The 14,853-nt window shown below is 37.7% G+C and overlaps 1 protein-coding gene across 9 annotated transcripts in view; it reads right to left on the bottom strand.

The window, feature by feature from the left end:
* The window catches only part of LOC117179929, a 1,200,486-nt gene that overhangs the window by 400,757 nt on the left and 784,876 nt on the right, over positions 1-14,853 (bottom strand). For 8 of the 9 annotated variants that reach the window (XR_004467971.1, XM_033372159.1, XM_033372161.1 and 5 more), the window contains one exon: positions 8,134-8,301. Coding sequence is in view for 8 of the 9 variants with exons in the window: in XM_033372159.1 (XP_033228050.1) it covers positions 8,134-8,301 (168 nt within the window). In the remaining variant the exon portion in view is untranslated. Of the gene's footprint in view, positions 1-7,956; positions 8,061-8,133; positions 8,302-14,853 lie in introns of those variants that run through there. The other variant, XM_033372160.1, reaches the window with a different exon arrangement.

Genomic DNA, 14,853 nt, shown 5'->3' with positions numbered 1-14,853 from the left:
GGGCGCATACTTTGAATAAAATATTTGTTATCATTCTCTTGAAATAAATGTGTTTTTTTCTTGAAAAAATACCGGTTTCATATGTATACACCTGGTAGATAAGATTTGATGCATTTTGTTCACACCTAATACTGAAGTTAATTCCGAGTGTTTCAGAAGCCTCCTCCGCTAGTTTGTACAGAAACGCTCCTTTGCCCACTTCTTCGTGCTTCCTGACCATTTTAAGAAGAGGGCCCCTACCATTTGCGACTCTATGTGTTGTACCCAGAATAATCCTGTTTTGAAGACATTCAAGATTCAATATTCCGCGACCATATTGATGGCGTGAGATGTTGAGTCGCGGAACAGAAGACTTAAGATGCATGCTTTTTTTCTGTGCATAATCTTTCGTGTACCAATATCAAGCGATCTAAGCTCGTTCTTTGTCCATGGAACCACTTCAAATTAATAGAATACTACCGGGACGGCAAGCATTTGCGTTGCAGATACTTTGTTCCTCGCCGACATTTCGGAAGACCAAATCTGCCGAATGAGACATTTGTATCTGCTTCGGAGAGATAGTGGCAATAATGTGAAGCAAAAGAGGATTGGGCTCATGCTGTCGTCTTGAAAGACACCTCTCTGAAAGGTGACCGTATTAGTTGTCACACGATGTTTTCCAGATGAGATAGTATATCTGGTTTTCCGCAGCGCCATCAGTCTCTCTATGCACCTCACTATTTGCGGAGGAACCTTTAAGCTTTTCAAAAGACAAATGATGAGTCTACAGGAGGTTGAATCGAAAGCTTTCTGGTAATCAATCCAGGCCATCGATAGGTGACGCTGGTAAGATGATGCGTTGTTCATACATTTCTTGCCACACAGGTTCAATTGCCCGAACAATCCTATTATTCAGGAAAGCTGTGAATATCTTATACAGTGTGTTCAGAAAAGTGATTGGCCTGTAATTCTTCGGCTCAGCTAAGTTGCCTATTTTCGGCAGGAGTATTGTGTGACCTCCCACCAACCACTCCCCAATTGGCTCTTCCTAATTTAAATATCAGGTGAAAATACGGGCCAAATTCAGATGGTTTTAAGGAAACTTCTTCCACCAGAAGGCCCCAGAAGGTCCAGTATATTCGTATTCTCTCAACAATATGCTGTCTGATGGTCAACAGCTTTGACTTGTTAAGTGTGTGATAACGGACCCGGAGTTCGTGTGCCAACTTTCGAACCTTGGCGGTAAAATTCCTGCCTGATGTGATGTAGTCAATCACACACTGAATGTGAGACGCGTACTGTCTTGCCCAGCCTATCTTTATAGCGAGTTGATGCATTCGTCTTTTGGTCTTATGATCAATCTTTGATTTTGTTTTACGGTTCGCATCAGCCAAAGCTTTCGCTGCATGATACATGCAAGAATTGATAGTCCAGAGGTCGGATTCTTCGGAAAAATGTCCACGAAGCTCGTCATCCATTTCAGCCAGATCTATAGGCTTGAGAGAAAGCTTGATATTGATGTTTCTCCGGGTCATAAAGCATCGCTCTTCCTCTATGGGATGCCTGCCCACGGTTGGTCTTCGTGTCGCCTCTCTTTCTCTGTTACTGGCTTGTCCTGGCTGTGGTAGAGTAAGCGTTCCGCTTACATAGCCCCTTTTTGCAGTATTTCGGCGGCATAGTTTCGTAGATGTTGATGCGAAAAGTGTGATAGATGTGGCTGTCTCTCGCACCATAGAGCATGCAGTCGTGCCATGTAACCCCGTTCAGGGGCCACACTCGCATCGTAGCAATCTAGCAAGTGGCGATTTAGTTGCTTCGCCCACCTATAGGACCCGAGATTCCGCCGATCCATCGCATTGAATTTATCTTCATTGGCTCCCCCAGCTCTAGAGTAGTCGGCATTGTTGGACGAGTCATTGTCGGGAGCCCTGCGCGTTCTGTTGTTTTGAACCGCACTTACTACTACAACTATGTTTGGTGTTGTCATTGTTGTTCCTACGAGAAGCTAGGGAAAGGGGTTTGTCCATCCTTGTGGAGCCCCGCATGAAAGGATAAGGCTGCGTATTCTGAGAGGTCGCCCGGTATCCCAGAGTCACCGTTCCAGACACCTCACCCATGTGTCATTCAGCTTTCGGCACGGTTATCACAAACGCACACACACACAAACACACACACACAAGTTTAACTCGGAACGAACTACTTTCAAATCTGACGTCAAACCTTCAATTATGATCAGCAATAACATCGCAAAGTGTTATAAATCTAAATCGTCCTAGACTCAAAATCGTCCTGGTAAGAAGGCTTACATTAAAAAGCATTGAAAAATTGCATGCATCCAGTGGTGACGTGAAAAATATCGAATACTTTTGGATCCCGTTTTTGCCCTCCCATTTTGAATCTCCACAGCAGTAGAATTTATCTCTTAAATTGAATCCCTTTTTGTATCTAGTTATCTACTATTATTTACTGTTTTCGAATAATAGTGAGGTAAAGAGCTTTTTAAACTATGGCATCGGTCATTTTAGTATGTCAGGATTAATTTCCACGCAGAGAGTTCGGGTGCAAAATAATTTTTTGAATTCTTTATCATAATTTTGTATTTTTGTAATTGATGAAATTTGAACAAAGCGAAAATTTTAAGATAAAGAGATGTATTCTTGTATACAATCCTACTAGATTTTGAAAATGTTATGCTTTTCGAGCGAGTTCTAATGCTTGAAACGAAAATGGTGTTTTTAATTTATTGGAGGTTACGTCTGGCAGCTGTGATTGGCGTTAAAAGGGATTGGAATCTTATTATTTTCGCTGCTTGATATGGATTAACAAACGAAGGACTAAAACGGCGGTCTTATGGATTCAAACTTTTTATACCTCTAATGCAAGGCTTCTTACCGGGATGTAAAAACTACAAAAATGCCACTCCTCAACGTAAATGAAGAAGTGAAAGAAGCAAATCAAGATTCACTACCCTAAAAATATCAGGGTTAATATGAACTGGCCATTTGAGTGGGCTCCATAGGTCCATAACATATGGTGGTTGCGAATATAATATCTTACATCACTAGCCGGGTTAACAACTTATTAACGCGGGGAATTCAATGATCACAGGATGACAAGAAAAACCATTGACCTTTCCGCGGCAAAGACGTGCCTAACCCTACTTATGATGTAATATACTACTAATCAAAGGTAAGATATTGCAAATCAGAAGAGAACTATCAAAGTTATCTAAGTAATTATCTGTAAGTAGCATAGGATACCAATTTGAGAAAAAGTGGGCATCTCTGGCTCGCTTCTCGAAAGTTTGAAAATAGAAAAAACAACTAACTGTTTAAATAATAACAAAATATTTCTCTAAATAATGCCACTTTATTGATGTGGATTTATTCCGTAGACACTCCTGTTTAATCGCTCAAAGATTTGGTAGCATTCGATCAAACGCTGCAGTATCAAGACAATTTTTCGAAAATCCAACATTTTCGCATGTTAAATATTGGGATTTTCATGTGTCTTGCCGTCTAGCTCGAAAAAAAGTATCTAGGGCCACTTCTGTGAACATTTTATTGATATTTGGAAATCTAAGAACTCTTTTGTGTCAATTTTAAGTCATAATAAAAACTCGAACGATTTTTGTACTAAATATTCTCCTGGTAATAAGCAATTAACCCGTACAGTCGCGACATTATACTTACATAAAAAGCGTAGTTGTTAATTAATGTATTAATGTGAATACGATTCGCGAAAAGTTATACATTCATACGAATGATATATAGAGCGAAAAAGATTGATCTTTTGGAGTTACAGCTAAAATTTACAGTTTAACGTCCCGGAGAGGTCTTCGAGAGTCCCGATAAAATCAACTTTATTGGAATTAGTATCTTTAGTGATCAAAATACTCCCAGATTGGTCCCAGACAGACCCGGTCAAACGCCCTTTTTTATTTCACAGGAAATCAATGTCTAGTACCATGTTTTGGATACGTCCCGGGTAGAACCACATAGATTGACACTTATTGATTTCTTATACCTGACTGGTTCCTGATAGACCCGGATGAACACTAGTTTGGACTTGAAGGACATCAATGCATATATCTGTGCTCTGGCTACGATTCGGATATACCCGAATAGAAGGAAAATGTCGACTTTGTCAAAATAAATTATTAGTTAAGTTTTTCCATTAGAACCCGGATAGTCCTGAATAGTGCCAAGAGAGAAAATAAGTAACCAGATAGAGGCCGGATATACCCGTATAAAAGTTCTATCTGGCTTCTATCATAGCCTTATCCAGGTTATATCGAATCTTGTAGGGCATTTTAAGCAGGAAGAGGAAATTATTATCTTTTTTCGCGTCCCGAGTAGGTCCCCGATAGACGCGGATAAACATACACTGTAAAACTGGATTCTTTTTTCTTAACGGTAAATTCACAGATAGGTCCAAGATAGACAAAGAAAAACGCTTTTTTGAACTAAGAATAAATCAATTTTTATTTTTCTGTCCCGAATAGGCACCGTATAGACCTGAATAAACATACACCGTAGGACTTTTTTCAACGGCAATCTCCCCAATGAATACCATAAAGACATAGATAGACGCTTCTTTTGACCCAGGTAGGTGATTGTTTTGACTTAGATAAAATTAATTTCTTCTTCCGCGTCTCTGTCTGATCCTATCCGACATTTTAAGCAAGGTTGTTGGCACATAGGAAAGAAATCGTTTAAAATAGTTAGGGCATGTTTAGAGAATGCCAAATGAACGACTAACAAAACAATTGTATCAAGGTGAGGCAAATGGCAGCGTGCCCAGAGGCACATCGCAGAAATAATAGTTAGAATGTGTGAGTAACAGCCTGGTCAGAAGAGAAATAAAAAGCTATAGAAAAATGAGAGCTTGCATGAAAAAATTTATGGACGTGAGAAAAGCTACAGGAGTATGCCAGGACATGAAAGTATGGCGACAAATAGTTAATAAAAAGAGTGTCCGTAGAGTGAATGACGCCTGAAACAAAAGACCCTGAATACTAATAGACCTAAGTGAGGAATCTCAATTGACGACTTTGTGAGGCTTTTCACTTGTGGTGATTGCTGAAGAGATTTATCAGTAACCTGGGTCAAAGCGGTGTTGTGAAATGAACGTGTTATTTAAATGAATAACACGAGAATTCTAGATCAATCTAAAAATTCTATAACCCCTTCCTCACACTACTCCCTTCCCCACCGAATGAGTCACGCCCTTCAGGTCCCAGGATGAGGTTTCTAGAACGTTTCAATGAAAAATCCAAAAGGAGTGAACATTTTACATGTCCCAAAGACGTGGCTGGAAAATTCAAGTGGAATAGCCTCAAGGTGACCGCTGGACGTTTCAGGCACGTTTTTGGAACGTTCCGTGCTACTTGGGTTATCAAAATACCCCGGGCAAATTATTCAGAAATCCAATTATAAGAAAAATGCTTTAGACATAGTGGGTTCTAACCATCTTAGGCCTGATAGAAAAATGTGACCCCTAATTTGTATTATAAGTAGAACCTCATACACGTATCCCGCTCGCGTTTAATTCTTTTATATGCAATTATTTTATTTGTAAATAAAGTTCAATAAAATGCCATGAAATTAATTTTTACTAAAATAATATTCATTTGTACACCGCTTCACATGGGTGCCCTCTCACAATGCAGTTGAAATAATTGTAAAACTCTAGACATTTGCATGCAACCTGAAAAAAAGAATCTAAAATGACGGCTCATATCAACACCTATGTTTCCACCTGATGCTGGTATAAAATCTGTTCATTCTGAAGAATGTGCTTTTGACCTACTCCGTCGACTTTCGGTTTCGATTCCCGCCTCGCACTCTGGAAGAGCTTCGGCGGTCCATGCGGTGCACACTAGTCGAGCTAGTCGTGGGACACCAGAAAATCGAGAGACCTGTACCTCTAGAGAAAAAGGTTTTATTTAAGTACTTAAAGCTGCTGCTCTTGGTGGTTTGGAACCCACCTTAATCTGGAGGCCCCCTCCCAGCACCTAGTAAGTGTGTGGGGTGTGTGTAAAGGAATAGGGAAGAAAGTGCAAGATAAATGTAAACCCTTACGAGACACATAAGAAGCTTCCAATCCAGTAAAATTTTGTATAGAAACATAGTGTAAATGTTGTACCAAATGTTTTTGGGGTCGCTAAATCCGAATTCGTGGTTGGTTTAACTTAGTCAGGTCGAATTTCGTTCCTAACCTCAAAAAAATGATGAAATTTAGAAAGTTCATGGAAATACCCAGAAAGGAAAGAGGTATATGTTTTCAGGATCGCTGACTCCAAACTTAAAAGTTGCTCAAAGAATGACTAACAAGTTCTATGTACCGGACACTGAATATAAAAAATTTATGTCGAGAACAGTTTTAGGTGTTTCATTTTTTTTATGTTATCAATGAAATGCGACCTCTTCGAGTCAAATGACCTTTAAATTTGGACTTTAACGACCCTCAACTCATATGACCGCTTTGCTTTCTGGGTGTTTCCATGAATGTTCCCACTTTAATCATTTTTAAAAGGTTAGAAACGAAATGCGACCTGATCGAGTCAAACCAACCCCGAATTCAGATTCACGACCTCAATTTATCTCGTCTGGTAGACAAGACCTTTTTTTCGTGTGCCTGTGTTACTTTTTGAAATTGAGTAATAATAGTTCAGCAAATGAAAATGAAATACGAAAGTTTAAATAATTCATAATTATTGTCGATTTGAAAAGTATCAAAGCGAAGTGTAATCGCAATTACTTTCTTATTTGACTCCAAAAAAAAAATTGAGCTTATTCATTTAAGGTTAGCTAAACTCAAAAATTGTTCATGAAAACTATTTAAATAATCAATAACTGCTGTAAATTAAAAAAATATCATAGCGAAAAGTAATCGCAAAACCATTCTGAGTTGCCTTCTTGAAGAACCCCGAACAATTTACATTAAAAGCCGGCCCCAATCAAATTGGATGAAATTGCAACCTAAAATAGTTCAAAGCTTCCTGATCAAAAAATCCTGATGGGTACTAGTCCAAAAAATCAAAAGCTTTCGAGGTAGGTGGGGCTGATCGCGAAAAATATTAACACACGCGAATCTAACATCCCATTTGAAATTTGAAGATGAGGTGCACAGTTTTCAATAAACTGTGATCAGCGCAATCACTGACAATACTAGAAACACTGGTAAGACCGATCCAGTTAATAAGGGCAACAAAATAGCGCTGTTCTGGTAATAATAAACGAAATCGTGGCGCTGTTCTGGCAATGAAAATAGTGTTCGAAATATCATAGGTAGAAGACAGTTCAGTCAATGAATACAAGACTGTAGATCACTTCCGTTATCAAAGCAAAAGTCAGTCCAGCTACTAAAGGTAATGTAATGGGACTGCTCTGGCAATGTGAAGATTTTTCAAAATAATCAAGGTCTTTGTTGGTTGGACTGATTCATAGTATTGTCGTAACTGACTGGACTAATTACATGTCTTGTCTTTGTTGGTGGGACTGACCTATAGTCCTGTCTTAATTATCTGGACTGCAAAATATCTTTGGTGGTCCTGAATGTCTTTTATTTATTTGAAATTGTTAAAATCATTATAGGATAAATTTAGAACGGTAAAAAAGATATAGAGAATGCGTTTAATGACTCACTCTGTGCAGATTTTATTACCGAAAGGGTAAAAGAAAAGCTCTAGCTAATTCATTACATGAAACCGGTATGTATCGAGGGTAAAATTGATAATTGCGTGGGCAACCGTCAAAGAAGGGGGATGAACGGATCCGTAGGATCGAAAGACCCAGTTGCTGCGAGCACGCATTCACGAAACGCACTAATCGCTAGGTACCGCATTTAGCAAGGTGCTCTGCGATAACCCTCCAATGAGCCCGATCCTCAATTGGGGAAATTTAAACCGATTTTGATTAGGTTTAAAAAAATATGATTTTTATTCTAGATTGCAAAGTTCCAGGACAAAAACTGAGTCGACCATCATATATGTTTCTTTATTTTAAAGGTCTTCAGAGACTTCTAAGGCTCGGCAGGCCTTCCCGTAAGGCTCTGGAGTCCTGCACAGTAGAGCCTCCCTAGAATTTCGAAAAACGCAGCGCTGGCGGCGGATAGATCTTTGTATAGTATACAATAAAATATATTACGCACCTGTTTACGAGAAAGTCGCGTGGATGCGCTACCTTGTATAATAATATCACTGTCATCTATATCCATCTTCTGTTGCAGATTCTGCCTACATCGCGCTTCGGAACCTAGATCTTCATCAACAGCTCTACCGCCTGTTTCCTCTAGTTCTATGACTTCTTGCAACTTGCTCTGTAATAAAGGAAAATCCTTACTACAAATGCTTATGTACACAGAAATTGAGTTTTAACTTCTATGTAGCGCATTTTCTCACAAACGAATTTTTAACTTCCAATTATGTTTACTGTTATGACCAACGAGGAAGCGGCCGTTTCACATTCGTGTTCAGAGTATTTACTGAACTGTAAATATTCTGAGAACGGGAAACACTGGAAAATGAGAGAAATTGCTTTACATATACATAAATAATAAGAAAAAGCGTAAATTATCGGTTGGTGAAGATTAAATTGTTAAAATACTATGGCGCAAAAACGTCGCTTGATGCGAGAAAATTTTACAATTTACCAGTGGAAAATTTCGAAAGTGCAATTATCAATGCTCAACAAAACGTTAAGGAACGGCCTTTTTAAAATGCTAAGGCGAAGTTTTATCTTTAATTAACTCTGGCACCGTGTTCCAAAAATACTTCCTCCTCACCATGAAGGATCTTTGCAACTTACTAGATTTGTGATGTGAAACTGTAAGGACCGTTTTTCTTACACGAAGCAGTTAGTCACATTTCTGTTTTCAAAAATATCTAGAAGATATTTTAGAGCTTTGTTAAAAAAGGGATTGTAAATAATATTCCTCGCAAAAAATTGTCTTATCCGATATCGTTGCACATAATTGTGACAAGGTTTTTAATATTAGGTAGAGAGTGACCTACCTTTCACAAACAGCAGCCTAACAGGTTAAGATGTTTGACGACCTGAAAAATGAAGTAGCAAAAACCAGACCATTGTCACTTGCTAAGCGCCAGGCGCCTGTGCAGACGACACTGGGTGGACTATAAAGGATAAATATCCATGCTTGATATCAAGTCTACTCATTACTTTTACTACAGGTCTGAAAGATTGACTTCTGACCTAGATCAATCCAAATGATAAAATATAAATGAAAAAATAATTTGGACTTTTAAAGAATATATCAGAATTGAATTATTTATTGGTTCAAAATTTAAACAGGTAAGAGACTAAAACCACGACAAAGACTTGAAGATAAAAAGAAAGGTTTACCCACTAGGTTATTTTAACCTTCCAGCGGGCGTGCTATCGTAAAATTTACAACTGTGCAAATACCCCTCCCCTGCACATACCACTTATTATTATATCTTGAGCTTCCGTGTTGTTTATACGCGTCCTTATGTGTAAGTATATTACTTATCCTGTACTATTTTCTCTGATTTTTTCCACATTCATATCGTTCCACAGTGGGGCCGAATATCGGAAAGCCGGCGAAATGAATAAAATGGGCTAAATTATGTTATTCGGGGTTTTTGGGGTCGCTGATTACAAATCTGATGTCAGAAATTTGGAAAACAAAATGGCGGTTACAATATGGCGGACGAGATGCTACATTAGTTTTTTATTTTATTTCATAATAATTGTAAGGGGGTTTTCGAGGTCACTGATGACAAATTCGATATCAAAAATTCAAAAAACCAAATCGCGGATTTAATATGGCGCACGAGAAGGCTAAATAAACTCTTTATCTTTTTGAAATTGGTGCAAAAGGGTTTTTCAGATCACTGATTACGAATTCGATGTGACAAATTCAACAAAAAAATGCCCGATTCAATATGTTGGAGTCAAAAGAACTGGATGCTATTGGCAAGGATTTGTTTCTTGAACCGGAGGAAGAAAACGAAAACTTGTCAAGTGACAGCGAGTTTTCGGAAGGAGAAATCGAACGACAAACCGAAGACAGTGCTATCGAACAACAGAACCCTTCAGAAGAATCTAAAAAAAAGGAGCTGGCAAGTGAGGAATTTTACATAGGTAAAAATAAATCAACAAAATGGCGTAAGTCCAGATATGGTATATCTTCAAAAACCAAAAAAAATAAACGTAGTCAAAGTACGCACTGTTGTCACTCAAAGAGCTCATGATATTGAAAACGAACAGGGTGCGTTCTTCAAAATCATCGACATTTCTATGATTCACTATGTTTTGAAGTACACAAATATGTATATTGATGAGCTGAGAGTCCACCAAGAATATTCTAGACTTCGAGATTGTAAAAATATCGATAGGCAAGAGTTTATGGCATACATAGGTCTACTATATTTGATCGGAATAAAAAAATCTCACCATAAAAATGTGAAAGAGATCTTTGTGAACGATGGAACCGGAATTCAAATTGCAAGAGCTGTCATGAGTTATAAGAGATTTCTCTTCATTGCCCGTTGCCTGAGATTTAATGACAAAAATACTAGGGTCGAAAGAAGGCAAGTTAACAAACTGGCAGCGATTCGTGACTTTTCCAAAGCTTTCGTAAATAACTGCAGGTCGGCGTTCACACTGAGTGAATATAGAAGAATTGACGAAATGCTGCATCCATTTAGGGTTCGCTGCAGTTTTATTCAATACATTCCCAGCAAACCAGCAAAATACGGGATAAAGATTTTCGCTTTATGTGATGCCAAAAGTCTTTATACGTCCGATCTAGAAATACTGCAGAAAATAACCAGATGGACCATTTGCAGTCTCAAATTCTCCAACAGATAGTGTAGAGCGTTTAGTCAATCCGATAGAAAACTCAGACCGAAATTTGTCTATCGACAATTGGTACACAAGTGTATCACTCACTGACCATTTGTTTACGAAAAAAATAACGGTTTTGGCCACAATAAAGAAAAACAAAACTGAAATCCCAAGAGAATTGTTGCCGGACAAAAACAGGGCTGTGGAGTCATGTCTTTTTGGATTCCAAAAACACAAAACGCTAGTTTCCTATGTACCTCCAGAAGAAATGGCCCTGTGTCGTTTTCCATGTTTTAATGAGTATTGGCGGAATAAACGCTCAAATTTTATTCAAATTTGCCTGTCCAATGAAGGCCCCTAAGCACCGAAGAATTTTCCTGAACAATTTGTCATTGAGCTTGATGAAAGAGCATCTCATCTTCAGAGCAAATCTCACACATTTACCTCAAAATATAAGTGCTTTTCTGAAAGTCATTAATGGTGGGTCTGTTAAACCGATGAGAGAAATATATCCTGGGGATTTAGGAGAGTGACCTGTGCATCTACTTTCAATTTAAAAATTTTATTTCTGTTTTACATGGAGAGACTTTTGAATTATTTCGTTTACAATGGTAAGGGTTGTTTCTTGGGGTTGAGGTACATTATTGTAATGCTAGAAACACAATGTGGAGTTTCAGCAAGGTGACGCTTAAGACTATTATATTTAAAATTTTTACTTTTGTTTAACATGACGTCATTTTGGAATTGTTTCGTAAAACATGATAGGGATGAATTTAGGGGTTGCGCAATCTTGTTGACGGTTTGGGAACATAAGTCTAGGTTTTTGAAGGTGACTTGTGCGTCTATTTACAATTGAAAAACTTTATGACTCTTTTACATGTACAGACTTTCGAATTGTTTTGTTAAGAATAAAAGGGGATGTTTTTAGGGTTTTTGGATATTATTGTAAAGCTAGAAGCATAATATGAGGTTTTGTAAAGGTGGCTCTAGTGATTATTTTCTATTTAAAAATTGTATGGTTGTTTTGCATGAACAGACTTTCGAATTGTTTCGCTAAAAGTGATAGGGGTTGTTTTTAGGGGTTTTTGGATTTTATTGTGAGGTTGGAAATATGATATTGAGTTTTGATAAGGTATCTCTTGAAACTAGTCTATTTTAAACTTTTACATCTGTTTAAAGTGACGTAATTTCGGAATTGTTTCGTTAAACGTGACAGCAGTGAAATTTAGGGGTTGTTAAATATTATTGTGATGTTGGAAACAAATATGGGGTCTTGTAAAATTGGGGCTTGTAACTATTTTTTATTTGAAAATTTTACAGCTGTCTACATGGGCACACTTTAAAATTGTTTCGTTAAATGTGATAGAGTTGAATTTTAGGGGTTTTTGAATATTATTTATGGATTCAGAGCATAACTTTGGGCTTAAGGAAGGTGACACAGGGCTTTTGTTATCAGTTTTTAATTTTGTGACTGTTTCACATAGAAAAACGTTGGAATTCTGTCGTTAACTTGGATAAACCCGAAGGTCGTAAAATTAACGACAAGCGCCCGCTCGTGTGAAATTACAGGGCGCGACTTAAGTTGAAAATTTAGGTACTTTGATCTGTTTTACTATTGGCTAACGGTAAAGATGATTTTTTTATTTTAGATTCAAACTGCCGAGAGTTCAGTGCGGTGGATAGCTTCAGACAAGGTTTTTTGCTCTTGCCGAGGGTTTGACTGGTTTTCCCCGGAAACGAAGCGTCAGTTCTGCGTGGATTTCTCTACCAGCAAGAAAAAGTATTCATACGAATTAAATTGGAAATATTAAGAAGCCCTGCGAATCTCGTTTTGTGACAATGACGCATAAGACCAGTGTGTGAATGCGTGTAAATTCGCGAAAACGGTATTTCAATTTTTTATATTCAATAGCAATTAACCGACTTGTTAAGACTTATATGATGTCATATGTGGCAGATTTTTTCACACTCTTTTTTCCAATGTTTACATAGCTGAATTTTTATGAGATGACAATGAAAGTGTAAAAATCTAAGTCATTTCCTCTCCAAACCTGTCCTAAGTAAACACATGTGTGCATTAGGATGTTATATGTGCGAAATTTTGAGAAGTTAAAGGTAGAAAAAATGATTCACTATTCTGAAAAGTCAACAAGAACTTGTCTAGACGCGTCAATTTCCAAAACTTTATCACATTCTGCGTAAATGACACAGTTTACGGTGTTTGTTAATGGTTCTTCGAAACGTACATCTATTCATTTACTTCCATGCTTTACGAGATTCCAATGAGAATAACAATTTGTAGAAAGATCTGGGGTAAGATCAAAAGCAAAAAGACATAATCCTTTCGAGTTATCATATCTATCAATATCATTATCCTCATTAAGAAAATGAATACCAGTACCAAATAAAACAGTGTGATAAGCATCAACGTGAAGATTTTTGTTGGAAAAAATCTGGTTGCAGAGGTTTGGAAGGTATTTGTGTACCATCGGCGTGAAGAGATAAGAAATTAATCTTGTAATTTTTAAAGTAAATTGGATCTCGTGATATATTACCGTTGAAAGCTCTGTTCTCTACAAAACCGATAATTATTCTTTGAAGCAACTGTCCGAGAATAACATCCAGAGTTTCACGGTGAATACCTTCGTGTAAAATTAGCGCTTTCACCTCGACACTTGTTATAGGGTATTTTGCTGTTCATTGTGATATAGCTTCTGCGTGTGCTAGTAAAATATCCGGGGCTTATTTTTGAGCAACGAACAAGGAGCGATACTTCCAAAATGTGTAAACTGCATGTCCTGACAGGGTTCATAAGGCAAAAAGCATCTTTTGTACGTACGAGTCGAAAAAGCATCTCCACTCCGTGGAGGAGAACTTTGTTTTGATTGAAAATGTCGCAATGCAGATGACCTGTATCTTTGGTCTGTATCTTTGGTGGCCAAATGTTCCATTTTTCCTGCAGTATCTGGAGCCTATAAGCAGAAGTGACATGGCTCTTTTTTGCAGCTGGGCCATAATTGAGCAATGATTCCAGGTACGCTCTGTACGCGTATGCGTTGTTTGGAGGAGAAACGAGTTTTTGATTGAAATATACGTCCGCCTGATTGAACATTGAATGAAGCAAGTTGCTCATTACACTCACACTTTTAAGAACTTCTACATTTGCTGAAGTTTCTGTCGGTGTTCCCAATGTGATGCGTATACTGAGCATTGTATGAGCAAGAGCTATGTATTCTTCGCCATGGTCTGGTATGATAAACTCTATGGGTGAATATTCGGTCAGCGATGAAACATGCTTGTAATGGACCCATTGCGAACTCTCAATAGATGTTTGAGTTGGTGGAAGAGAAAAAATATCGAGTTCAGTTTTTAAATACTCACTAGAATGTGAGTGTAAAAAGGAAATCATACCATAATCTACTTTTTAACCGCCAAAAATGTCCGAATTTGAATGATTTTTCCTCTACTTGTTTTACGCTTTTGTTTCTTCTGTGTTTTCTTATTTTTCTGTTTTGACGACAATTGATTTTCTTTTTAGATTTTGTATTATTCACTCATTTCTTTTTCTTCTTTGATTTATGCGTTGTACCAAGCCTCTTAACTTTTTTACGTTTAATCATTTTTCTGAACTGTGCGATACTCTCTATACCGCGAAGTCCAAGTAATTGACGGCCAAAATTTCTCACCAAATTTATAATCCGAGCCGTCCATAAGATTATTCATTTTATCCAAATCTTTTATTTTCAATTTTTGACCAAATTCCTTGAAACGTACGTTAAATACCTGCTTGAGAGGTACTATACTATCGACATTATTTAAAACTTTAATACCTGTACGAAGGGCCTCCTTACTAATGGTACTCGCACCACGTGCTAGTATCTGTAACTAACGTCGAAAAAGTCTCGTGGGGACTGGTCAAACCTGATTGGCCAATTAAGTATTTGATAAAAAGAGATATTTCGGGTTTCACTCGTGTAAAAAACTACGAATTATTTGCCGACGTTTCGTGAACATTGCAGTTCACATCTTCAGGGCTGACCTG

The sequence above is a fragment of the Belonocnema kinseyi genome, chromosome 9, assembly GCF_010883055.1.
Source record: "Belonocnema kinseyi isolate 2016_QV_RU_SX_M_011 chromosome 9, B_treatae_v1, whole genome shotgun sequence".
NCBI lineage: Eukaryota > Metazoa > Arthropoda > Insecta > Hymenoptera > Cynipidae > Belonocnema > Belonocnema kinseyi.
Note: the sequence above shows the minus strand (reverse complement) of the source record. Positions and strands in the feature narration are given on the sequence as shown.